At 44.1% G+C, this 25,256-nt stretch overlaps 1 protein-coding gene across 9 annotated transcripts in view; it reads left to right on the top strand.

Annotated features, from left to right (window-relative positions):
- Positions 1 to 22,333, top strand: part of ZNF185 (zinc finger protein 185 with LIM domain) — a 69,431-nt gene extending 47,098 nt beyond the window's left edge. For 3 of the 9 annotated variants that reach the window (XM_081180143.1, XM_081180141.1, XM_081180142.1), the window contains exons 18-29: positions 267 to 365; positions 2,768 to 2,863; positions 3,744 to 3,842; positions 6,155 to 6,238; positions 9,568 to 9,822; positions 11,127 to 11,225; positions 11,612 to 11,698; positions 13,560 to 13,628; positions 15,046 to 15,126; positions 15,615 to 15,717; positions 17,118 to 17,216; positions 19,280 to 22,333. In XM_081180143.1, coding sequence (XP_081036269.1) covers positions 267 to 365; positions 2,768 to 2,863; positions 3,744 to 3,842; positions 6,155 to 6,238; positions 9,568 to 9,822; positions 11,127 to 11,225; positions 11,612 to 11,698; positions 13,560 to 13,628; positions 15,046 to 15,126; positions 15,615 to 15,717; positions 17,118 to 17,216 — 1,171 coding nt within the window. In that variant the 3' untranslated portion in view covers positions 19,280 to 22,333. The remainder of the gene's footprint in view (positions 1 to 266; positions 366 to 2,767; positions 2,864 to 3,743; positions 3,843 to 6,154; positions 6,239 to 9,567; positions 9,823 to 11,126; positions 11,226 to 11,611; positions 11,699 to 13,559; positions 13,629 to 15,045; positions 15,127 to 15,614; positions 15,718 to 17,117; positions 17,217 to 19,279) is intronic. The other 6 variants (XM_081180146.1, XM_081180145.1, XM_081180144.1 and 3 more) reach the window with 5 other exon arrangements.
- Positions 22,334 to 25,256: the final 2,923 nt, after the last annotated feature.

Consider the following 25,256-nt stretch of genomic DNA (forward strand, 5'->3'; position numbering starts at 1 on the left):
TTGGGCGGCTTACAGCACATATAAAAACATAATAAAATATCAATCATTTAAAACTTCCCAATACAACTTCAGTAGGGCCCCCAATTGCATTCAAGCAGCTCCTAAAGTGCTTCTGAAAAGATTTTAGAACAGCAACATGCTCCCTGCGTATGGGCTTACAGTATAATAGTCACAATACAAATGAAAAAGGGGATGGAAGAGGAAAACCAGCAAATCCAGGCACTGAATATTCATCTAACACTGAACTGTATTTCTATCTCTGATAGGGCTGGCTCTTTCAATAGGGACAGCACCGATACTCCTTCTGGAGCAACATACAGTGTTCCCACCCACTTTGACAGCGATGGGGATGTTGGCTCAAAAAGGTACATAGGAAAAAGCAAAATTGGCATTTTGGCTATATTGTCATCAGCCTTCTCCCCAGAAGGTCAGAATCAGGTTTCAGCTATCTTAGGTAAAGAGTCCAATTTTAGGGAAATATTCCATATTCCCCCCCTTGATGGGGGGACGGGACACCACATAATCTTGGAGGAATTGGCTATCATAATTAGGAATGGGGTTGGGAATTCAATTCAGTATGCTTTAAAAAGCAAGCCAACCTAATCTGAACTTCCCAAACCAGGGCTGCATCTTCCTGATAATTTCTGCATTTTATATGATCTTTCACATGACATAAAAGCCACTTGTGGAAATGCAGCAAAATCCACGGGGAACTTTAGTGCTCATATCTGTGTTAATTTCCTACAGGAAAAGAAATGTTTGCTACCTGCTAACCTGGAAAATTACGGGGGGGTTGATCTATACTTTCCCCATGATTGTCATGGATTGTGTCGCCATCTGACAAAATTTGGGGTGGTATTCTAGCATACAGTTATTTACTACCATTTTCATGGGTAAAATAATGGAGGAACAGAAGCACGCAATGTGGTCTGCTATTGTGTCTTACCATGCCCGGTGGTGTGAATGAAATTTAGCAAGATATGGTAGTATATCGATCAAACAGCTGCTTCTTGTCTATGGATTGTTATCTACAGGGAGGCCTGCTTGGCACCAGCTTGTCCTTGTTTCAGTGCCCAGCAATTCTTCCCTCCCACCCTGTGCATTTGGGCAGCACCAACGTTTGGATGTTTTTACTCTGGCTGTGTCTTGAATATGCTTATGTATTTTTATCACTGCATTTTATTATTGTTGCAAATTGCTTTTGGGAGGTTTTTTTAGGGGAAGGGGTTATTTATAAATTCAGGAAGCCTAACCTCAGCTGAAGCAATGCTCAAGGATGATGGGAATTGTAGTCCACCAGCATTTGGAGGGCTACTGGTTCCCCATCACTGCACTGAAGTGTCCCTACACACAGCTACTCAGACTTCCAGAAAATTAATCAGAGATATGTTTTCCTAAAGCTTTGTAAGCCATGCTAAGAATTAATGTCATTGGTCCTGCAGTAATTCATTGTGTTCATGTGGGTTAATTTAGGGTTGCCATATGTCCAGATTTTCTCGGACATATCCAGAATACTGCAGTCGGCAGCAGTGTCCGGGCAGAAATCAGCCAAATGCCTGGGAAAATCCAGACATATGGCAGCTCATACGTTCTGCATTTAATTCACATGATGCTCCCCCTAAAGAGTCCTAGGGACCATACTTTACTCTTCATTGTGCTACAATTCCCAGCACCCTTAACCAAATACAGTTCCCTGGATTCTTTGCGAGAGCCATGTAGTTTAAATGTATAGTGTGAATGTAGCCTTTGTCTAATAGGAGCAAGGAGCACCTTCTGGCAATTTCATGGATGGCAGTAGTTTTAGGATGGACTGGAATTGGCAGCTTACCCAGTCCCAGGATGGGCGGTGGTTGCGGCCTGTCGCGGAGGGCCTCGATTCCCAGGGAGCAATGCTGGGCGAGGTGGCCAGCAGTTGGGGAATCCCAAGGCTGGCTGCTAGGAGTGGCGGGTGTTCCTGCCATCTGGTTATTTGAATTCTGGCCCATCCGGCCAGGCTGAGTGGGCAGGGCTTGTAAGAGGACCAGAGTGGAGCAAGCTTCTCTCCTGTCTGCCCCTAGTCTACAGAAATGCTGGCTGTGCCCACACTTGGGACTGCAGTCAGGTGAAGAACAACCCTCCCTCTCTCCACCCCATTTAGTGATGCTGTGGGTTTTGTATGCCAACCTTCCTTCCTTCCCAGGGCACTGTGCTTACTGGCTTTCCTGTGGTTCAGTAATGGTTGCCGTTTCAGGAGCTAGGAAGCAATTTGCCTGCAAACAGATTGGCCCTGTTTGCAGGTTTAGCCCTCCCCATAGCAATAGTTGCAACTTGGCTCGATGGGGCATTAGGTGGAATCCTTTTAGTCTAACATCAGGCCAGGGGTGAAGTGGTGCATCACCCCTACCTCAAAACTGTGCAATCACAAAGTAGCCCGTTAAAGGAAGCTAGGTGGAAGTTTCTGTCCAAAAGCCAAGGCATGGGGCAGATGGGCCCTAGAGCTTCCTTTAGCAGCCTGGGATGGCCATCCATGTAGACCTGCAACTTGTGGAGAACTCATTAACCCCAGGCTCGACCCTGTCATATGTCAGCCCTTTACCTGGAGGCTGAGATAATATACATCCAGTATCTGAGTCAAATCCTACCTACATCTGGAATCAATAAAGTCGTGGCCAATTTTAAATCCGAGAACATTGTCTCGTCCAGTTTGTTCACCTTCTAAGGCTAGGCCTTGCTCCCTGGGGAGGTGTCACTGCAAGTGGGTCCGCAACCGTCTCCTTTCTTCTTGCAGATCTTTCTCTGACTTTGAGAAGAAGGCTGTGCAAGAGATGGCATATGAGAGTCCAAGTGACACAGAATACAAAAAGGTGGAAGCTCATCTGGCAAAGTAAGGAGGCAGACAACAGAAGGTTCCACCTTTGCTACTTGATATGGTCGGGGCAAAAGTCAGATGAGCTGCTTTCTATAAAACTTTTCACAGAAGCAGTGAGAGGAGGACCCTGTCAAACCTTCCCTTGAAGATATTTTGCAGCTCCACTGTCTCTAGGATACCAATGGCATTTTTCACCTGTGCCTTTGTTCCTTAAAAGTAACTCTTGCTTCTGTAATCTATATATAAGTGGGTCCCTGCAGCACTATGTTGCAGTGTGGAGTGTTTGTCTCCAGAGTTCGAACCACAACTTTCCACTCCCTCTCCTACTTTGTTTTCCAGCTTTTCTCCAAAACTGTCAATCACTATCCGATGCTTGCTGAGCATGCTCAGTTTCCATTATTTATTTATACTTAGGCTACAGCCCTAATCCCTGGCAAACAATAGCAGGGCTTGATGGAGTGGTACAGCCACAGCCCTGCCACACACTAGGCAGAGCAGAAGGTGTGGTGGAGGGAGAGAGGAAGGAAGCCCCTTTGCTGCACGAGAACCTAGGATTGAAAAGCAAACCAAACCCAGATCAAGTGATAGCATTGCTCATGGCAGTTCAGGGGGCTGGATTGCTCTCCCATTTATTTCAGATATTCCTTTTCCAGTCTTCATTGCCAGATTTACATTAAAATCAAATACACATTAAAACAAAGCAGACAGGAAAATATACAAACTGTCACACAACCAGCAGAGATAAACTAGTGTGGCAGTCCTATGGGAAGCTTGCAAACAAGACCAGAACTCACCCCATCTGTGATTCCCAACAACTGGTATGAGAGGTATATTGCATCTGTATTCTTTTTTTAATGGACAAGATTTGCAAATGTTACTGTCTTTCGTCGGTCAGATCTGGTTCATGGTCCAGTGAAAGCAGCCTTAGTACTGGCATCCAAGGTGAACTCCCAAGAGCTGCCAAAAGGGATGAGTCAGAGCTGGAAAGTGCAAGGTGAGTGCATGGTTCAAGAGCTGTTCTTGCTGCTATGGAGTATCACTCTGTGAAAAGGACATGCCTTGCTCACAGAATGCTCTCGGAGGGTCCTCTCCCTGATGGAACTCAAGCAAGTAGCATCAGTTTCTTATCAGGAGCAAACTTCACTGGGTCTACTGGAGTCTCCACCATTGCCTGCATATTTCCTCTGTTGAAGGGGAAATAAATGGGTCTTTCGGGCAGGAAAAGGAAGGAGGAATAATGGAGATCCTTCCCCCCTTTGTAATTAAATGTGAACTTGCAAAATTCACACTTCCCAAATCAATACACAAACCAAAGCCAAACTATCCTTCAAAACTTTGCACTTCTCTGAATTGTGTGATGCAGTTATCTCACCAAAGAGCCCGTACACAAAAGTGTATATGAATGAAAAGTGCATGGGGGGAATGCATATGCTTGTGAAAACAATGTACATAGATGCATTCTGTTTGGGGGAAATTGCTTGCAAAAATGCATAAAGGTATAGGTAAAGATACCCCTGCCCGTACGGGCCAGTCATGTCCGACTCCGGGGTTGCGTGCTCATCTCACTTAAGAGGCCGGGGGCCAGCGCTGTCCGAAGACACTTCCGGGTCACGTGGCCAGCGTAACGAAGCTGCTCTGGCGAGCCAGCACTAGCACAGCGCACGGAAACGCCGTTTACCTTCCTGCTATAAAGCAGTACCTATTTATCTACTTGCACTTAAGGGTGCTTTCGAACTGCTAGGTGGGCAGGAGCTGGGACCAAATGGCGGGAGCTAACCCCGCCGCAGGGATTTGAACCATATACTAAAATGCATATACTAGGCAAAATCGCATACCAAAATTATGCGACAATTATGAATTTTCATGCAGACTGTAGAAATAAATAAAAGCACAAATGTTTGCAGAAATGTGCCAAACTGAATTTAATATTTGGAAAAAACAGAAAAGGAGAGAAATGGAAATGGACATATTTATCCTGTCTCAGTGGCGTAGCGTGGGTTGTCAGCACCCGGGGCAAGGCAAGTAATTTGCGCCCCCCTAAGCCGGTAGGGGCAGAGAGCTGCGAGTGCAAGCGCGAGCGCACACCCCCAGATGTTGCGCCCGGTGCGGCCACCCCCCCTGCACCCCCCACACTACGCCACTGTCCTGTCTTAGAAGGGAGAAAGCTGTGGCAGTGCTTGCAGTTTTGAAGTGAACAATCTTCTCTCTATGTTTTCCACAGTACAGTGGCACCTTGGTTCTCAAACTTAATCCGTTCCAGAAGTCCATTCCAAAACCGAGGCGCGCTTTCTCATAGAAAGTAATGCAAAACGGATTAATCCATTCCAGAATTTTAAAAATAACCCATAAAACAGCAATTTGACATGACTTTTACTATCTAATGAGACCATTGATCCATAAAATGAAAGCAATAAACAATGTACAGTGGTGCCTCGCCAGACGAAATTAATTCATTCCGCAAGTTTTTTCTTCTTGCGAGTTTTTGGTCTTGCGAAGCACGGTTTCCCATAGGAATGCATTGAAAATCAATCAATGCGTTCCTATGGAGACTGTCCGGGGACAGAGGGGAAGCGCCGCGTGCCTTCCCCTCTGTCCCTGGAGCTGTTTAAAGCAAGGGGCGGTGGGGAGAAGATTGCTTCTCCCCGTTGCCTGCCCCGCAATCTCCGGGGACAGAGGGGAAGGCGCGCTGCGCTTCCCCGCTATCCCCAGAGCTTGCGGGGCAAGCTTCGTTTTGCGAAGCAAGCCCATAGGGAAATGCGTCTTGCGAAGCGGCTAAGAAAACGAAAAACTCCTTCGTTTTTTGTCTTCCGAGGCGTTCGTCTTGCGGGGCACCACTGTACTGCAGTCACACAATCAATCCATCAGTAGCTGAACTGGGTTCCACACAGTCACAAAAACAAAACAAAAAGATCCACAAAAACAAAAACGTGAAATAAATAGCAAAAACAGACAGACCTCAGCGTAACACTCAAAATGGGAGTGTGGCACTCAAATCGGAAGCGTGGCACTTAAAACAAGAAGTGTGGCACTCAAAACGGAGCATGTTTGGCTTCCAAAAAAAGTTTGCAAACTGGAACACTTCCGGGTTTGCAGTGTTGGGTTCCAAGTTGTTTGAGTACCAAGGCGTTTGAGAACTAAGGTACCACTGTATGCTATGTGCAAGGTCCCACTTGTTTCCAACTTGCTCACAAGGATTTGAGCAGGGATTGTTTTTCTGGCCATCTCTGCCCAAATGCTCACAGCAATGGAAAGTTGGAAAGCATGGTTTGCGCACACATGTTTATATCCCCTCCATTTCCCTGGCAGGTCCAGTTCTCTCTCTACAGAGAGTGGCGTTGCCACTCCAGAAAGCCAACAAGGAGAGCATGGGACAGATTCGGACACATCAGGGTAAGGAAACATGGAAGGCTGCAGTGTCTGCAGAGTTCCCCTTCCTCACCGATCTCATAGTTTCATACTTGAGCTGTGGCCTGGGAAGATGCTGCATTACCAGAGAGCCTGTAGCTCTCCAGATGTCAATGGACTCCAGTTCCCAACAGAAACATAGAGAGTCCCAGGTTGAAATCTTGTCTCTACCATAAACTGACTTAGGTGGCCTTCAGCAAGCTACTCTCTCTTTCGCTTTCAACCTTGGCATCCACATCTGCAACATAGGGAATAAGCATGCAAGGTGAGCCCTGTTAGATCAGGCCAAAGGCCCATCTAGTCTAGTTCTTACAGTGGCCAACCAGATGCCTGTGGGAATTCCGCAAGTGGGATATGAGTGCAATAGCACTCTGCCCACCTGAGCTTCCCAGCAACTGGTATTCAGAGGAGCAGTGGAGGGAGAACATCACCATTGTGGCCAGCAGGTACAGATAATCTTAACCTCTTTTAAAACCATTGAGTATTATTTACATTTCTACTACAGCAGGACTTACAGCAGGGAACCTATGACCCTCTAGTTGTTGTTAGATTACAGTTCCCATCACCCCCGGTCATTGGCCATGCTGACTGGGGCTGATGGAAGTTGGAATCCAGCAACACTCGGAGAGCCACAGGTTCCCCATCCCTGTTGTAAAAATATCATCCCCCCCCCACCAGTGCACAGTAGGGTTGCCATTTCCACCTCCCTGCCTCTTATCCTGTTCTTTAAGAGCATCCTGCCATGAGAAAACAAAGCAAACAGAACTCTTTCTCCATTGTTTTATTGTTCCGCATGCGCCTACTTGGTTTCTATGTCTGAGGCTGCTGTGAAATGGACAGGAGTAGGGCAGGGGCCAAGAAACGGCAGGTAATGTGAGAGTCTCAGTTAATTAGTAAATTTACATAATGGGTCGCTGCTGCTGCTGCTGCTGCTGCAAGCTTCTGATAGATTTTATCTCTCCACTGAAGAGGATGAATACTTGGATGAATACTTTTTATAACAGCCCACAACACTTCCCTAGCTGTGCATCCATAGAAGACAGCAAGCAGGAATTGCGTGCTCAGTGCACACCCTCTCACGAGTTACGTCAGCATGCAAAATTGTGGTTTATGCTGACGGCATGTTAAATTTGATGGGTTATTTCACCACAAACAGAGAAATGCCACATGCTGAGTATAAGCAACAGGAAGAGGTAGTAGAGCATCTGCTTTGCATGCAGAAGGTTCCACCGCTCTAGCAGTGAAGAGAGATGTTTTCAGGGCCTTCTTGAAAACCTGTGCCAAAGGGGGGCATGCATAAGTCATTCAGAAGGGAGTTCCGTGACTCTCTGTTGCACACATCAGCCTAATCAGCCATTCCAGTAGGCACACAAGTAGGGCCTTCAGTGCAGATCTTAGTGTACGGGCAAGGTCATGATGGTTAGGACAGTGAAACAAATATTCACCTGCTATGACTTCAGTTCAGTTGCCTCTTGTCTTTTCCATGTTTGGCAAAAGAGAAAGCAGTTGCTTCACTTTTCCCCCTTGTTATATGAAAGTTGCAAATCATTAATCTTCATCTTTCTAGATTCAGAATCTTGAATTCTTGAGTCCCTTCCCAAACATTCTGGCAGTTGATCTCATTTGTTCCTGTCTTGTGAATCCATTTAAATTTGTTTGTGTTATGAATTTTACACCTTTCTTAAAGCGGCAATCACAACTGGGCGTAGTATTCGTATTTTTCAACCTGCCTGTCCTGTCGAACTGTGCTATGGAAAAAGTTTCTCTTGTTGCGTTATTTTCTTTTGGCATATTTACATAGTTGGGTCTTCTCATTTTATATTACAGTGGTGCCCCGCAAGACGAATGCCTCGCAAGACGGAAAACTCACTAGACGAAAGAGTTTTCCGTTTTGGAGGTGCTTCGCAAAACGAATCTCCTATGGGCTTGCTTCGCAAGACGAAAATGTCTTGCGAGTTCCTGTGGGGTTTTTTTCCTCCCCCCCCTTTTTCTAAGCCGCTAAGCCGCTTATCAGCTGATCCGATAAGCTGATAAGCCGCTAAAAGCCACTAAAAGCCGCTAATAGCGCTAATCCGCTAATCCGTCAATGGGCTTGCTTCGCAAGACGAAAAAACCACTAGACGAAGAGAATCACAGAACGGATTCTTTTCGTCTTGCGAGGCACCACTGTACTTCTTTGCTGCCAATCATTTTTAAACCTAATCCTATTCTTCTTATTGTTTACAGTCCTCAGTTTTGTGGCACTAGCTAATTTGACAAACACGCTGACAGAAGAGGTTAATGAGAAATCGGAACATCACCTAATCTTAGACCGGCAATAAGCATATTGTGACCTATTGTGTGTTTTGTTAATCTGTTAGAAACCAAAACACAGGTCAGATTTTCAGTCAGAACGAGAGGAGGATATTAACTTCTTCATGTGTTGTGTAGGACTGTGCCAAGGCCTTTATTTAGAATGTGAAATATCATGTTCATGGTACATTATTTACCTTTCTACAGTCTTTTCATCCATCTTCCACTGAGTTCTCCAAATAGATGCTGGTAACTCTGAAAGTTCCTCATCTAGCTCTTTCAGCATCCTTTGCATCCTGCTGATCTGAATTTATTTCAAATAGCCAAATATTTCAGAATGGCAATCTGGTTTAGAAAAAAACCAAAACATGTCTACTGAACTAACTTCATTAGATTTGATATTTTGGCTATTTGTTTTTATTCTCATTAAGCTTTCATCATTCTTTAGCTCCAAATCCAGCTAAAGTTAGTCCCAACAGTTCCATTAAAAGCAAGGGGGATTTGTTGGGACTAACTTGTTCTATTTTTTCTATAGGATTTAGCTGATCTGGTGGCTTAAAAAAACGGTGGTGCAGTTTATCTTTCTGGCACTTTCCCTTATTTTTCAGACTGGTTAAAACTTCCTTCTTTATCACTTGGATGTGAGATCTATTGATTTCTGCATTGGATTGCTGCCTTCTTTGTCCTTGACTCTTCCTCCTCCTCCTCAGCAATAAAATAGTTTGCAATTTTGCAAACTATTTCACATTGTTAGCACCACCAGATGTTGTGGGCTTCCTTTTCCTCCAGCTGCTTTCCATCTGGATAAATTTATCCATCGTTATATGCCAGGACTTGCAAACCATCTTGCTGTCCCCTCAGCTTTGGACAGAGGAGACAACATTCTTTCTTGTAAATCAAACATGGTGCTGAGATTCTCCATGTTTTATGGATTAACAACTCCAATAGTTAATCATGGCAGATAGGCAACAGAGTCATCCTCTGAGAGATCTTGCTATGATGACAATTAGGATTTCTTTCAGTCTCTCCAGGGGGGTTATTTTGGGCATGTCAGAGACAAGTCATAGGATGCCAACCTATATGGACAACCCCAATGTGTTGGAGAGAGGTCACAGGAGATCGTCATATCTGGATTGCCAACCCAACAATACCATCAGATCAGAGACTAGGCATGGGATGTCATCATATCTGAGCAACCAGCCATCCAATGCCAGAAAGTTGGAGATCAGTCATGAGATAACATCATACCTGAACAACCAAGCATTCAACAGTGGAAGGTAAAGAGGCTTTGAACAGTCCAAAAGACCTAAGTAAGAAATCCATAGAGAACAGTAGAGTGAAAGCTGTGTGGGAATTGGACCTGAGAATCTTATAACCTGGCTCAGATCAGTTGGATTCTGGTCTGTATAGTAAAAAGAGTCTTCAGAAGTCAGTGGAAGCAGTAACTTATGAATCATCACAACCAGATAACATGATAGAGGCAGGATATGCAAGAACACCAGTGGTGATGGCTTCAGAATAGTAGGGAGGAAAAATCAGCTCAGTTGCCATGGATAGCATTATCGCAATAGGCATCACCATTATCCTAACCTTGCTGATCCCATGCTTGTGTGCAATCCTGTTCAACCCTCTGCGAGCAAAACAGTGGTTTAGCTGAACTTCTTCTTATCCCTGCACCATGCTTGTCCTGCAGAACATTTTGAAATATGTGGCTGACGTAGTTACTTCTCATGCCAGAATTCTATGCGCTAATAGCAAACTCATTCTTCAAGTATCCATCTTTGTCCATCCAAAATGGTACAGTCTGTGTACAAGACAGAGAACGTAAGAACAGCTCAGCTGGGTGAAGCCAATGGCCCATCTAGTCCACTCTGGTCTTACACTGGCGCATCACATGTCCGTGGGAAGCCCACAAGCAAGGCCTGAGGGCAGTAGCCCTTTCCTCTCCTGCGGTTTCCAGAAACGGGAATTCAGAAACACACTGCCTTTTGACAGTGGAAGCAGATAATAGCCATCATAGTTAGTTCTAGGCTTGAGGGAACATCAAGGTTTATAGAAGTACAATAAATCCTCTAATGTAGGGGTGAGGTAATCCAAAATGGGCAAATGGGGACTTAGCATGTTCAGTGATCATGGAATACTGGCTGGTTTGTTAGGGGAAAAGAACGGGAAATTGTGGGAGTGGGAAGCAGTGTCCTGGAGAAGGACATGGCTGGCTTCCAGGAGCATTATGCAGTGCCATATTTTGTTGGTGGTGACTATTATCAGAGAAACATGTTCACGAACTGAGCTTAATGTGCTTTAGAAGCACAAAGCAAAAGGCAAAGCATATTTTACTGGAACAACTAAAGGTTAATCCAAAAGGAACAGGGGCATCTGCATAATGAATAAAAATGTATATGTATGGATCAAAACAAGGGCCTTAATTTCTTTAAAATGTAGGAATGGGTGTTTTTAATAATGCACATGTACTTTGATAGCTCTCTTTGGTTATTTAGAGACAACCCATAAAAGGCGTCATCTCATTTGTTCTTACATTTCTTGCTGTTTTGCTAACACTGATATATCTGTTTCTTCCCAGTATGTCCTACTACCCCTTCAGAGATGGCCCAATAATTGGCTCCCCAAGGAGCCACAGGGTGCCTTTCTATAAGGACATCTGTGACACAGATATCAGAAGGTAAAGATGAGGTGGTTAAACAGGTTGTTATTCACCCATAACAACCTGCCAAAGCTTTAAATTTATGGTTGCTGGCACAGATATTTGGCCCTAGTTTGTTCATAGTGCTGGGAACTGTATCTCCATGAGGTTCCCTGTATCTACAGTTCCCAGGATTCTTTGTGGGAAGCCATGTGCTTTAAATTTATGTTGTGGAGGTGACCAGTGCTGATGTTTCTTGGACTCTCTACACCTAGCCCTTGTACCAAACATTCATTAATGGCTGCTCAGGCAATGAGGGGATACAGCAGGGATGCCACTCTGAATGTCTATCCTTCACTAACACATGCCCCTGAGCTGATATCTAATTAGATGTGCTGCTTATCTAATTTCCTTTCCCTTGACAGGAATTCAGATGAGAGGGCTGCGTCAGCTTCCTCTCGGCTTAAGAATCCTTCGGCCTCTGGTTATGACTCAGACCCCACCACATCAAGGTAAAAAGTGGAGGGCAAGAGGAAGCTAGTTTTCATGGCTACTCACTCCCACAAGTCATTGTACACTGCCTGTGACATTAATACAGTGACAGAACTGCTTAGTGGTTCCCAGAATGTGGCCTTCATTTCGGCACTTCCAGAATCTCGCCTTCATCTCTATGTTCTAAGGCGATCAGGATATTATACAAGTTCCTCTTTCTCCTACACTGATTTGGCACTACAACCCTGTCAGGTAGATTAGACTGAGGACTCAGCTACTTTGGTAAAGATAAAACGCTGTGGAGTCCCGTTTTTCACCAATGGGATTTCCCTGTATGAAATCTACAACGTGTTTAATTGAATCACTTTTTTGATGTGTCTAGATCCAGCCTGAGAGAGGTCATGGCTAGCCCAGAGTCACCTGAGAAGGGCTCATGAGGAGGTTGCACTGGCTATCTTCACCCTTCAAACAGCCCTCCACCAGCCATAATATGGCACTGTGGAGGAGTCCAGCATGCATGAGTCTATGTGGTGCAGAGGTTAGAGTACTGGACTGAGATCCGGGAGATCGGGGTTCAAATCCCTACTCACCCTTGAAACTCACTGGGTGGACTTCAGCCAGCCACATCCTCTCAACCTAACCTAGCTCACAGGGTTGTTGTGAGGATAAAATGGGGAGAAACATGTATGCCACCTTGAGTTCCTTGGAGGAGAGGCAGGCTATAGGTTTAACAACAGTAATAATAATAATAATAATTAATAATAATAATAATAATAGTAGTAGTAGTATTCATCGGTAGCCATATATGGCCCCTTTGCACTGCCCCCTTTGCACTGCCACCAAACATACAGCAAGGCTGCTGCATGCATCATCAGCAAGGGCAGGCAAGGGTTATTCATTGCAACCTCATGTGCCCTTCACACATGCTTTCAAACCATGAGGGGATTCATTGGATTCATTGAAACACCCCTTCATGGCTTAGCTAGGGATCTGAATGTGGCTGTTCCTGCTCCTTGTTTGGCACTCTCTAAACCAGTGGTGTCCAAACTTTTTTCAAAGAGGGCCAGATTTGATGAAGTGAAGGGCCATGGGGGCCGACCAGAGGGCCAATCAAAGTTGTTGAAGTTGGAAGTTGTTGAGCTTTTTTTAGGATTTTACCCCAAGAAATACTACCACAGGGGCCGGAATAACGCAACCGGCAGGCTAGATTAGGTCACCAAAATGGACTTTGGACATGCCTGCTCGAAACACTATACATCACAGACTCTTATACTGTCTTATCTGAAGTAAACTTTGTTATTCTACTTCTACAAATATTTATACTCCACTTCCGCCTTGAGGTGGTTTACAGATGGAACCCGCCCCCCTGCTAAAACATAGAAAAAAATTATCATTAAAAACAATTAAAAATTGATAGAAATAATATAATATAGATAGATAGATGATAGATAGACAGATGATTGATTGATTGATTGATAGATGATTGATAGATAGATAGATAGATAGATAGATAGATAGATAGATATAGATATAGATATAGATAGATATAGATAGATAGATAGATAGATAGATAGATAGATAGATAGATGATAGATAGATGATAGATAGATAGATAGATAGATAGATAGATAGATAGATAGATATAGATGATAGATTAGATAGATAGATAGATAGATAGATGATAGATAGATAGATAGATAGATAGATAGATAGATAGATGATAGATAGATAGATAGATAGATATAGATGATAGATATTGTTGTTTAGTCGTTTAGTCGTGTCCGACTCTTCGTGACCCCATGGACCAGAGCATGCCAGGCATGCCTAGATAGACAGATGTATAAAACAACCTGTTCAAAATCTTTTTCTTGCCATTTTTAGCAAAGGCCTTCTCTTCGTGAAGCAATCAGTCAACAGCACGGAGTTGTCATCCTCACCACGTTACAATAGGTAAGGGAACGAAATAGGGAGTGGATGGGTGCATCTATGATTGCCTCTGCAGCATGTAAACCTATGTCATTTTTATGTATGGATAAATCTGTGTGTAAAACGTTTTGTTAGTTTGTCTTTGGCTACTTTGGCTCTGATGACCCAAAAAATGGTCCCACACATGCAGAAGATCCCTCAGATAGCTCCCCCAAATTTGATGATGTAGTAGATGAGAAAAGGCATGGATATAGGAGGGGATGAAGCAAAGAGTTGCTTTGGAGAGCTAGCATCTATGTGGGAAATCAGAAATATCTCTGACTTCCCCTGGATGTTTCCAAATTAGAGCCTGCCTTGGAATTACCATCCTTTGTTCACTCACTTTCAGCAGAGCATCTAGACAATATCAGTGTTAGGCCATTGCAAACCAGTGCTTTCTGTATTGTTCACCAGTGCTTTTTCAGTTCTGATTTATGACATTTTATGTTTGGGTGCAATAAGATGCAAGCCTTATTGCACTAACCCAGCCAGTGTCGACAGGAAAAGTTGCTATTGAGGCTTTGGGGGGTCCTTTGCCTTTAATTAACGGTTCCCGGTTTGCCAGTCTTTATCCTATCCTGGGAGACTAGAAATGAATTACCCTTGAAAAGCTTCTCTTAATTGGCTCAGTGTCCTGTCCTACAGGGGGACAGCTTTAAATAATGACTTCCACTCTTCTTCCCTTTTCTTTCCTATTTAGTAAAATAGTAGGACACTGAAGAATTAAGAAAGGCTATTGCATGAGGCAGTTAGTAATCTTTCTGCTGTGGTCAACAGAGAATTTCCAACAGGAAACCTTTTTATTAATGTTAGAGGGACCTTTCACTGAAGGTGGCTATATTTGTGAGTAAACATTATAGAATAGCATTGTAATAAAGGTTGTGTGGGATATCCATTTTAATTCAAAATGGGAAAGCCTCCAGGACATTGGGTACTCCAGCATAAAAGCAACCTCTCTCAGCCTGCCATAATCTCTCAGTGTTGCTCCTTGCAATCTATAAATATTTGTGTATTTAAATGATCCTCCTTGTATGCAATATTTGATTGCAAAGTCACTTGAGTAACACAGATAGGGTCCAGAGAGAGAGAAAATCCTGATCACACTTTAATGAGGAAAACTGAACGAAAACAGGCTATACTTTAAGGAAAAAAGAACAGAGAGGTTTGTACATAGCAGGCAGACATTCAACCAAGCCTACAGAGGAAAAGCTCCCTCAGAACTACAAAGCCAATCAGGGCATGTGCTACCTCAGCAAATATCATGCCATTCTGCCTACTTGCTAAGTAACACCTCCACCTGTCCCCTTCTTGGTTAGATGACTTTAACACTAAAATAATTAACCCTTAAGTTGTACATGTAATGTTGTACATGTAATGATCTATTCTTACCTTCATCCCCCAGTCGCAGCCTGGCTGATTTGTCTGAACTGGAGAGGACAAGCTATAGCAGTGCCAGCTTTCTGAATAGCAGCCCCCCGAAAAGGTAGGACCGTTTGTCAACCTGGAAAGCTTCATTATAACAAATAATTACAATGTCCAAGAGATAATTCCTACAAAGGGACAACATTACATACTTTGGAACTAAGGGGCAATTTTTAAAAAAGGTTTTTATATAAGGAGCCTATTGGGTTGCTCACACAAAGTTATTTTCCTCTTTTTTCCTCATGCATTTTCTTCTTCTTTCTTTCACTAGATTTAGATTTTTAAAAAACTTTTGCACAAAATTGGAAAAGCAGGAAATCTGGGGAAACGCAAGATGTTGTTTAGATGTAGAAGCTATAAGTTCCATGGCCTTGTGTAGGGAAGGCAAGAAAAAATACAGCATTTTGGACAACTGAGCATCATATCTCCTGATGTTTGTTTTTGTTCATTTAAATCAGTCAAGAGGAAGGCTTCAGTCAAGAGCAGTGACACTTGATGGGCAAGTTCCCCTTATATGCATTCCTAAGTCCTCCTCCTCCTTTATTTCAGACCAACTGAAGACATCTGCACTTATTGTGGCCGTGAGATCCGCAACTGTGCTAAGATAACTATTGAGAACCTCAGAATCTGCTGCCATGAGTACTGCTTCCGGGTAGGTCCCTCTTTTTGCCACAAGTCATGCGTATCTATATGGCAAGGGGGGAAATGGGGAGGTTATATCATTTGGGAACCACCTCACACTTATTAATCGGAAACCTTTGAAAACAATAGTATACAAGTATCAAGATGCCTTATTTCATCACACCAAGACCAGGCACAAAAGTAGGGTATTGGTTACACAATTTATTATCTGCTATGAGTCCCTGGGCTCTGTCAGTATCTGGTACAGTTTGGCAGCCCCAGACAGAAGAGAAGGACGAGGAAGGAGAAAGAGCAGCTGAAAGTTGAAAGCTCGGCAACCGGGGTGGAGGAGAGAGAAGGGAGGACCTTCCTGTGTAAGATGGGGAAGCAGATCTTCCAGCTGTCGCCACCATCCCTCCTGCAGATGGTAATTCAAGGAAATTTAGCATTCGGTGTGTTTCAGAATCTTCACAAGACCTGTTCTTTGTGTGGCTGTATAAAGACTCTCCTCCCTGAAAGAGAGGGGAGGGGTTGTGGTCGGGGCCTGAGCTCCGGCTAGCAGGGGGCGTGGCCCCCTGCCCGCCCGCTCACCTGGCTGGCGCTCACGCCCCCTCGGTGGCCATCCAATCAGGAGCCACGGAGGGGGCGTGTTCAGCAGCATTTTGCTGCAGCGCCAGCCTTCCCCAGCCTCATTTTTCCTCCGTCCGTCGCGAGTCACCCACCCTCCACTCCCTTTTAGTTAGGGCTTAGGTTTTTGGCCTTGCTATGGACCTTAGGTTGGTCGCCCTGCTTGCCCGGGGGGCCTGGTAGGAGTTTTTCCATTTGGCACTAGGCTTTTTGGTTTTTTCGCCTACCTCGTAGCAATCGGCACAACGTCTGTGGTATTGGTGGGTAGGTTAGGCATTGGAATAATGTTTTGTGGTGTGTCGAAGTGCTAGGTGTGGCCATAGCCTATGCCTTCAATTTTTAGGGGTATTCCGTTAAAGGAATCTGGGGGTTGTGTATTCCGTCCGATGCCTGCTTGGCGGGAGGCCTTGGCACGACCCTCGGTGACAGCAGGGGTGAGCCTATAGTTGGATTAGCATCAACAGGCTCCACCTACTGGTGAATAACCCACTTATTTCGATCCAATGCCTAAGCCAATACCTTTCAATTGCTGTAACCAATAAAGTTGTGGCCTTTTCTAGCCCATTAACCTTACATCACGTGTCCTTGTGTCTTTATTTCACTTCGCCGGGTCGGGTCCTCGAACCACAACTGATGTGCAATATTTGAAAATATTAATATGCTTGCTGCCTGTCCAACTAAGATGTGTGAATAAATATCTTCCTTTGTATGCTGCCACCCTACCAGTGTGGGATTCTTCTGTATAGATCCTTCTTTTTTTTGGCATATTTCAATTGCAGCTATTTCTTCTTTCTCTCTCCACAGTGTGGGATTTGTCACAAGCCAATGGGAGATCTCCTGGATAAAATCTTCATTCACCGGGACATTGTCCACTGTGATAAGTGCTACGAGAGGCTCTTCTAAGTGAGTGGGTCCTTTCCTCTGAAGCATTAAAATGGGATGGAGAGGTAGAGGACAGGAGGAGGGAAATACAGTAGTATAGTATACAGCATTGATCTTCAACCTTGGTTCCCTTGATAATGTTGGACTATAACTCCCATCATCCCTTTCCATTGGCTTATCTGGCTGGGGCCGATAGGAGTTGGAGCATCTGGAATGAGACCCATGGTTGAAAAAACACTGAGGAAGAGGCTAAATACCGAAACAGAAATAGTGCTGATTATATCTACCTATCTATAACTTTTAACTAGTGCTGTACACACGTGGTCTATATTGGAATTTTCCACCCTATCTACAGGCAGAGTAATTTAGGGGACATTTCACTGAATTTCATTAGGGGAAGGAAAAATTGTCCAACGGTTTCTTTCCCTTCTCCTTTTTATTCAAAGTTTTTTTTTGAAATTTGCAGGGAGGATACATCCCACCCTGCAAAAAAACCCCAAAACAAAACAAAACAAAAACCAATCACCCCCCAGGATACAGTAAATTCTCCAACAGTTTCTTACAGAGCAGACCTCACTGTAAGTGGTAGCAATAGCACAGCTTCTCCCTCCTGCAAACACACACCCATGGCTTAGCAGCAGTAGGATCAACTGTATTGGCAGTCAGGTCACCATTTTGCGCCCTTCACAGTGCCCTGGCCTTAGCTGCATTTTGAAGCATTGTGGGAATTAAATGGCAGCCAACACACACACATACACACACGTTTTAAAAAATGGAGTAAAAATGGCAGAATATTATTTTTTGTGTGAGGTGGGTGCGGGAATGGGAATTTTCTTTTCTTTTCTCTTTTCGCCTCAGCTTAACTTTAAATTCAGTGGGTTGTTTTACTTGGGAATGGCTTTGTGAAGTTAATGGACCTAAGTCAGTCATAGCCATTCATTTCAATGGGCCTACTCTTAGTATGATTAACATTGGATACATTCCCTGTCCCTGACATCAGCAACATAGGGATAATAATGTCCTGCATTGTCGGATGTTACAGGTAAGGAATGTGGGATACTTTCAACACTGTTAAGGCATTCCAGGAATGCTAATGATATGTTTTGTCGTTGTCATTGTAACTGCTGTAATTATGTACTAATAATATGCTTGGCACCGATGATGCAGGCACAGTGTGGCTGCGATTCATAATGTAGCTGGATCTGGATCACATAAACTACTTATTACTAGTCCCTTTCCTCCAGGGAAATCAGGATAGTATACGTGATCCTTTTCTCTCTTGCCCATTTTATCCCCAGGTGAGGTGAATTAGGCTGAGTGTATGTAACTGGGCCATAGTCACCCAGTAAGCTCCATGGCTGAGTGGAAGGATTTGAACCCTGGTCTCACCAGTCTTTGTCTGCCCTGCTAATATCTCCTCCCTCCAGGAGGTAGGGCCATAGCTCACTGGTAGCTCACTTTGCAGTTAGAAGGTCCAGGTTCAATCCTCAGCATCTCTAGGTAGGACTGGGAATGTCTCCCTGCCTGAAACCTTGGAAAGCCATTGCTAGCCAAGGGGGACAATACTGAGAGCTCAGCCATGCTTCCACTTCTTACATGCCTGAAAAAGCATTGCCCTACTCCTTCCCCAGGGAAAACTCACTCTGTAGTGCTGAATCAGAGTAAACGTCAATGCGGAGGAAACACAAATTTGATCCAGCTAAACGCTAAAAAGCTGTTTTCCCTGGGGGGAAGCAGTGGGAGAAGAGGAAGTGTGGATGAGGCCTGAGTTAGATGGACTAACTGTCTAACTCAGGATAAGGCAGCTTCCATCATTCCTATGGCTGCTCTGTTGTAGCAGCCAATATGGTTATCAGTCTCTCCCCCCCCCCCCATCTTTGGCTATTGACTGGCAGCAGCAGCAGCAGCTCAATTTTGCAGTAATTGCCTGTATGCGGTGGTATATTGTCACTGTGCTGTTTTGCACCACTTGCTGCTGCTGCTGCTTCTCCTCCTCCTCCTTCTTTTGCAGAGTACCACTGCTTTGCTTTGTATATTGCCTAACCAGTTCATTATCGTCCATTCATTCTCCAATTTTCTCTTAGATTTCCATCGGCCAGAAGAGCCTAACCCAAGAGAAGACCGTAGCCCACGTGGGCCAGGATGATTTGACTGCCTTCTGACCAGCGAACATCTGTTCTTCCTCTGCTCTTACGTTACTCTTCTTTAGCCACCTTTTCCTAGGGAAAGCAATTCACACTCACTCATTTAACTTTACTACCCAGTAACAGGCAGGCAGGCAGGTCCAAAATAGGAACAAAAAGCCAGTGTCACCAGTCAAAGAAAAGAGTGTTGGGAAATTATAAACTGCTGAGCACCTCCAGATCATTTGTCTTTGAGAAGATTTGTTGGGACACATTTCATTCTGATAAACTCGTCCAAGTGCTAAACTGAATGAGATGCAGAGGGGGAGACATTGTCCCTATCTTCCAGAGACAGCTCTTATTTTCTGGTATTAATCTCTTTAAAAATCCTGTCTCTGGTGGCTAAGTTATACAATGTTACACCAGGCAATTGTCATTCTGCATGTTCCAATGCATTTTCCAATCTGTACTGGGGGGGCAGGTTTTTTTGGGGGGGGTGGAGGATAGGAAGCAAGTTTGTTGCACGAGAGAGCTGAATCATATTTAATTGTGCTGCCTGAATTTGCTGATATGTGATTGAATTCCACCTGAAAATAGTGACAGTCTGAAAACATCCTCTGTTTTGATTTTGGGGTGCTTTTAAACAAAATCAACATGGAGACGTGCACACCTGGGAGGGTGGCCATATGTCCAAGAATGCAACTTTCTGTTTGAAGGACTGTCTGATCCAAGCTTAAAGGAAAAGTACTATAAGAAGGCAGATCTGCAGAAACCTTGAAGTAGCCCATCAACAGCACCTTGACAGCAGAATTGAGCAGGCACAGGTCACACCGTCTACCCCAATAGGCTATAATATTTCTATTATATTAATTCTTTCTAAATTTCTAGCTAGACATACAAATGAGCATGTGCAAATTGTATGCAAATCTGTGACCTGTTCTTTTTGTGCACATATGATGCATTTCCTCTTTTGGAGCTATGTGGAACTGGCCACCCTTGGCACATACGGAATGGGTGTAGCTCAGTTCAAACATGCCTTATATGCATTACGTTGAACTCTGTCATTTCCAGGTGTTTTGTTTTTAAAGGATCATGAACAGCAGGTGATTGATAACATATCCCAAGATCCTGGACAAATACTGTCATGCAACACAGATATTTACTGAACTAAGAGGACCCATGTCCCCATTCATTATAGGACAGCTTCATATATCCAGTAGCTTTTCTTCCATTCCACCAAAATTGCTTGTCTGGAAATGTTGCTGAATGTGTTTGAGTTGCATTGTAGCTAATCTGTAAATTCCCTCAGTTCTGTTGTGGGTTTGAATATTCTTAAGCTTTTTCTTCTTTTTTAAATACAAACTGCTCAACAGGTTATTCACAGGGTAAATGCATACAGATGTACAGCTGGCAGGCCTACACAATAGTGCATAATAGTGACTGCATGAAAGGCGTTCCCTTGTGTCATCATTTTTGGTGTGAGAATAGGGTTGTGTCCACATGAGTGTCCTTATTTGACTTGTGAAATATAGGGGGATGCAGTGGTATAGTTAGGTAATTTTAGACCAGGGTCACTGAAGTGTTGTCTTTGGATGTGAAAGTGCCTTTGATTCACCTGGGCCCACAAAGACTCTTAAGGTCCCCACTCGCTGCCTCCATCATCATGAAGTAGTGCGGGTGGTTGTCTTTCTCTCTCTCTGAAAGTACGTAGAATTGAAGGAGGAAGTGAGAAGATTGTTGATATTTGGGGATAAACTGACCAGAATGGGTGTCATTCATGGCAGTTACTAAAAAAATCCATATAGTAATGTGGATTTTTATTTTATTTTTTACAAGAGACATTGGGGTAGGAGTTGGAGAATAGTGCCTGCCTGGTTGAGAGGCCTCCAGTAGAATATTAATGTTTGTTGTGGCTGCTAATTAATAAGACCACCCATCTTAACTCAAGATATTAAACTTATTACAGCACCTAAAAATAGTGGTGACCGTTTTAGACTCTAGACTTAATAGTCTTCTCATGGGGGGCTTTTTAGATGGTAATGTCTGTTCCTTCACTTCATAGAGTGGTTGGTCATTTCCCCTGCTGAGTGAGACCCTCTACCTCTGCCCAAAAGTACTGTCAAGCACCAGGGTGTTTTGGCTGGCTCATTACAACATTATGAAGCAAATATGCTGGGGCTCATCCACACTCCTTTTTGTGCCTCATTTCTAGGCACAGGTCTGGTCTTTCCAGGTCCAGGTAATTTATTTCCTCCCGGCACTTTCCCCAGGAAAACCTGGCAATCAGATTTTCCAGATTGCTGTTTGCTCTAATTCAGTAGTAAAACACACATTTTCCTGGGGAAAGCATTGGGACAAAACAAAAACATAACTGCTTTGACACAGAGCTGGAAAACCCAGACCTGTGTCCGGAAAGCGTGGAGCACAGGTAAATGTTTACGACCTTTTCTCCTAAACTACTTTTTTCCTCTTGATTTTGAGCCTCAGGCTATAGCTACTTAACTCTTGCAGAAATTTAAGGCAAAACTCTTGCAGAGTTTTCAGCAAACCTTTGCATGGTGAATTGCTGTATTCATCAAATCTTTCATGTTCAAGTTTCAAGACATTAGATTTTTCCTTTACATGCCCCTCATATGTTTTAAAGATATGCCTCCAGTTAAAATACCTGCTGCTCCTGAAAATTACCAATTCGTAGTACACAAGCATGCAATAAAACCTTGTGACTTGGGCAAGATCTTTTGTTAGAAGTCCATGGTCAATATTTAACTTCTAGGCTGACTTCTTTTTCTGCAGGCTTTAGAGCACACATTTTTATCAAGCAACAAGCAAGATTTCAGAAGCTGTTTAACTGATTGCTTTATTTCCTCAATGACATGTACCGCTGCAAGCTGCTTTGGGAAGGGAGATATAGGTCATATAGATGTTTTGCTTCGTTGTCCTTGCCAACCTATTTTCTCTGAACCAATGGTTTAATCTCTACATAACAGTTCTTCTAATAAATATTATGTGCAGAAAGCTGACTTGAGTTCTTAATTGTCTGTGTGATATATTTCCTGGTGCTCCAGAGCCAAAAAGGTCCTACACAGCATTCATCATCAACCTTCGGTCCCCAGATTTTGTTGGTCTATAACTCCCACCACCCGTTACTTTTGGCTAAGATGGCTGAGACTGATAGGAGTTACAACATCTGGACTGAGACCCAAGATTAAAGTGCACTGATCTAAAAAGTTCACACTGTGGGACAGAGGAGACTATTGGTTTCCAGAGGAAAAGCACATTTCTCATTCTTGTGGCTCCTGAGAACTCTGGAAATGTGTTATTTTAAAGATGTGGCAGCTAAGGGAAATTTGCAAAACTGCACAAAATGGGGAATGAGGGTAGATTTATGTCTCACACCATTATCTCTATCTGTCTCTCTTTGCCATTAAATTGATTAGTCCTAGATTTAGGAATGGGGGGAGTCCTTTGCACAACACATGATTCACTTAGGCCACAAGATGGGAAACAGGGCATAGTTCAGTGGTAGAGCACCTGGCTTGCATCCCAGGTTTAGTCCCTGGCATCTCTAAGCAGGGCTGGGAGAGACTCATGCCTGGAACCCCGCAGAGCATAATAACACAAAGCCTGCTGGATCAAACCAAAGACCCATCTAGTCTAGCAACCTGTTCTCACAGCAGTCAACACCAGATACCTTTGAAAAGCCCACAAGCAGGACACGAGTGCAACAGCTCTCTACCCTCCTGCAGTTTCTACTGCCAGTAAATCTAGACTAGGAGGAGCCAAGATGGTGCCCTCCAGATGTTTTAGACTACAACCTGCAACATGCCTGACCACTGGCTAAACTGGCTGGGGCTTATTTGCCCAGCCGCAACACAACAGCCCTGCAGTACTGTCAGTTGAATCATACTCTGGTAGATGTTGCCACCCACTTTTTCTTTTGGTCACCTACAGCCCCAGAACCAAAAGGGGAAAACTGGGGATGCACCAAATCAATTAATCTAACAAATTGCTGAGGAGTTCACCCTGTACACTTTGATTCAACCTACACACAAACTGCTTGGGGGCAGGCAGGGGTAGTTTCCAGCTGTTTTATCCCACTTGGAGATCAAAGCAGCTTGCATTCTTCCAAACATCCGAAAACCCAGGGATTGAGACCAACACATCCTGTTTTTCCCAGATGGTTCTCTTATAAATTGAGTAAAGGCAGCAGCCCACACACCTCAAGTCTCTTCCCAGCTATCAGAAGGATGTGCTGATCTCTTAAAAAGTAGGGGGAAAGCAAGCAAAAGGGCAAAATAGAATACAGTACGCAATAAATAAGAGCACTGTGGATTTAAAACTGGACAGCTTAACCTATTAACTACGATACTTTTAGTCTACTTATGAGTAGGTTGCAAGGATGGTCAGCTTCCAGGTATGAAAATCCTGGTCTGGACCCTAATGGTAGGAGGGAAAACAGCTGCAGTAGCCCTCTCCTGCTTGTGACCTCCAGCAACTTAGAAGTATCATATATCTGTCATGGCTAGTAACCACTGATAACGTTATTCTCCAGGATTTTGCCTTAACCCCTTTTAAAGCTGGCACTCGAGAGGCTGCCCAGCATAGGAACACAGGAAACTGTCTTATACTGAGTCAATATTATACTGCTTTATACTGAGCCATCTTCAAATATCTTAAGGGCTTTCTGACAGTAACAGCTGTTTAGACGGTGGAACGGTCTCCCTCGGGAGGTAGTGGACTCTCTTTCATGGATGTAGCTTAGGGGGCAAGGGGGCAGCTGCCCCCATCAAGTAAAACAATAGAAATACTTAACTAACTGACCAATCACATTGGTTCTACCCCCCTAACGAAAGTCCTGCCCCCCCAAACTGGCTGTGCCCATGCTCTCTTTCCTTATAGGTATTTAAGCAAAGGGGGAATGGTCATCTGTCAGGGACACTTTAGTTGAGATGCCTGCATTGCAGGGGGGGTTGGACTAGATTACCCTCGGGGTATCTTCCAACTCAATGATTCTATGTGCTCTTTTAGGGAGAGATTGTGTCACCTCTTTTTCAGTGCAGACTAGCTCATCTGTGAGTCTTCTCCTTTCCAACCCACCCTGCTATGTCACGCAAAAGAGCAACCGATTCAAGTGGCATGCATCTTGATGGCAAACGGAATAAGACTTTGGAATAATGAAAACAGTTAGCACAGGCAGAACTGCATCTAGCTCAGTATTGCCAGTATCACTTCACAAGATTTCAGATGGGTCTCTTTGAGCCCTCCCTAGAGATGCTGGGGTTTGAACCTGGAGTCTTCTACATGCAAAGCAGATGCTCTACCACGGAGAAGGCCTAACCACCTGGCATCCTTGGTTAGTTACCATGGGCACAGCTGCCCCCCCCCCAGATCAAATAAAATAGAAATACTTAACTGACCAATCATGTTGGTTCTGCCCCCCAAACCAAGTCCTGCCCCCCCCGCAACAAAAATCCTGGCTATGTCCATGGTAGCGACAAGTGTCCTGGTAGAGCAAACTGCTGATGCCTGCCATGGGCCACAAGAAGGCTGGATCCAGCCACCATTTAAATTTCTCAGAGCATCCCTAATATAGTGCCACTTTGAGCATTGTGGGATACAGAGCGGTACCTTGGCTCCCTTGCACACTTGGCAAAGAGATGTATTAGCGCCTCCAAAGCCAGGAGGAGAGACTATGGACCAGAAACTCCAAAAAGTTTGCTTTTCAACACCTTTTGTGCTCCGTGGCCATCAGGGTTTGCTCTGCTCTGCTTCCTCTCATCACAATAAACAGTAGTAATAATAAAATAATTAAATGTGGCATGAGGCTGCGAGGGCACACCGATATTGGCAGGGCAGGTTCCCGTCGTCGTCCTCCGACCCCGCGTTCACCTCTAACGCATCAGTCACAATCTACCTAGCACCTCCCGCCCAGCAAAGC

The sequence above is a fragment of the Podarcis bocagei genome (assembly GCF_964188305.1).
Source record: "Podarcis bocagei genome assembly, chromosome: Z".
In the NCBI taxonomy this organism is placed as follows: Eukaryota; Metazoa; Chordata; class Lepidosauria; order Squamata; family Lacertidae; genus Podarcis; species Podarcis bocagei.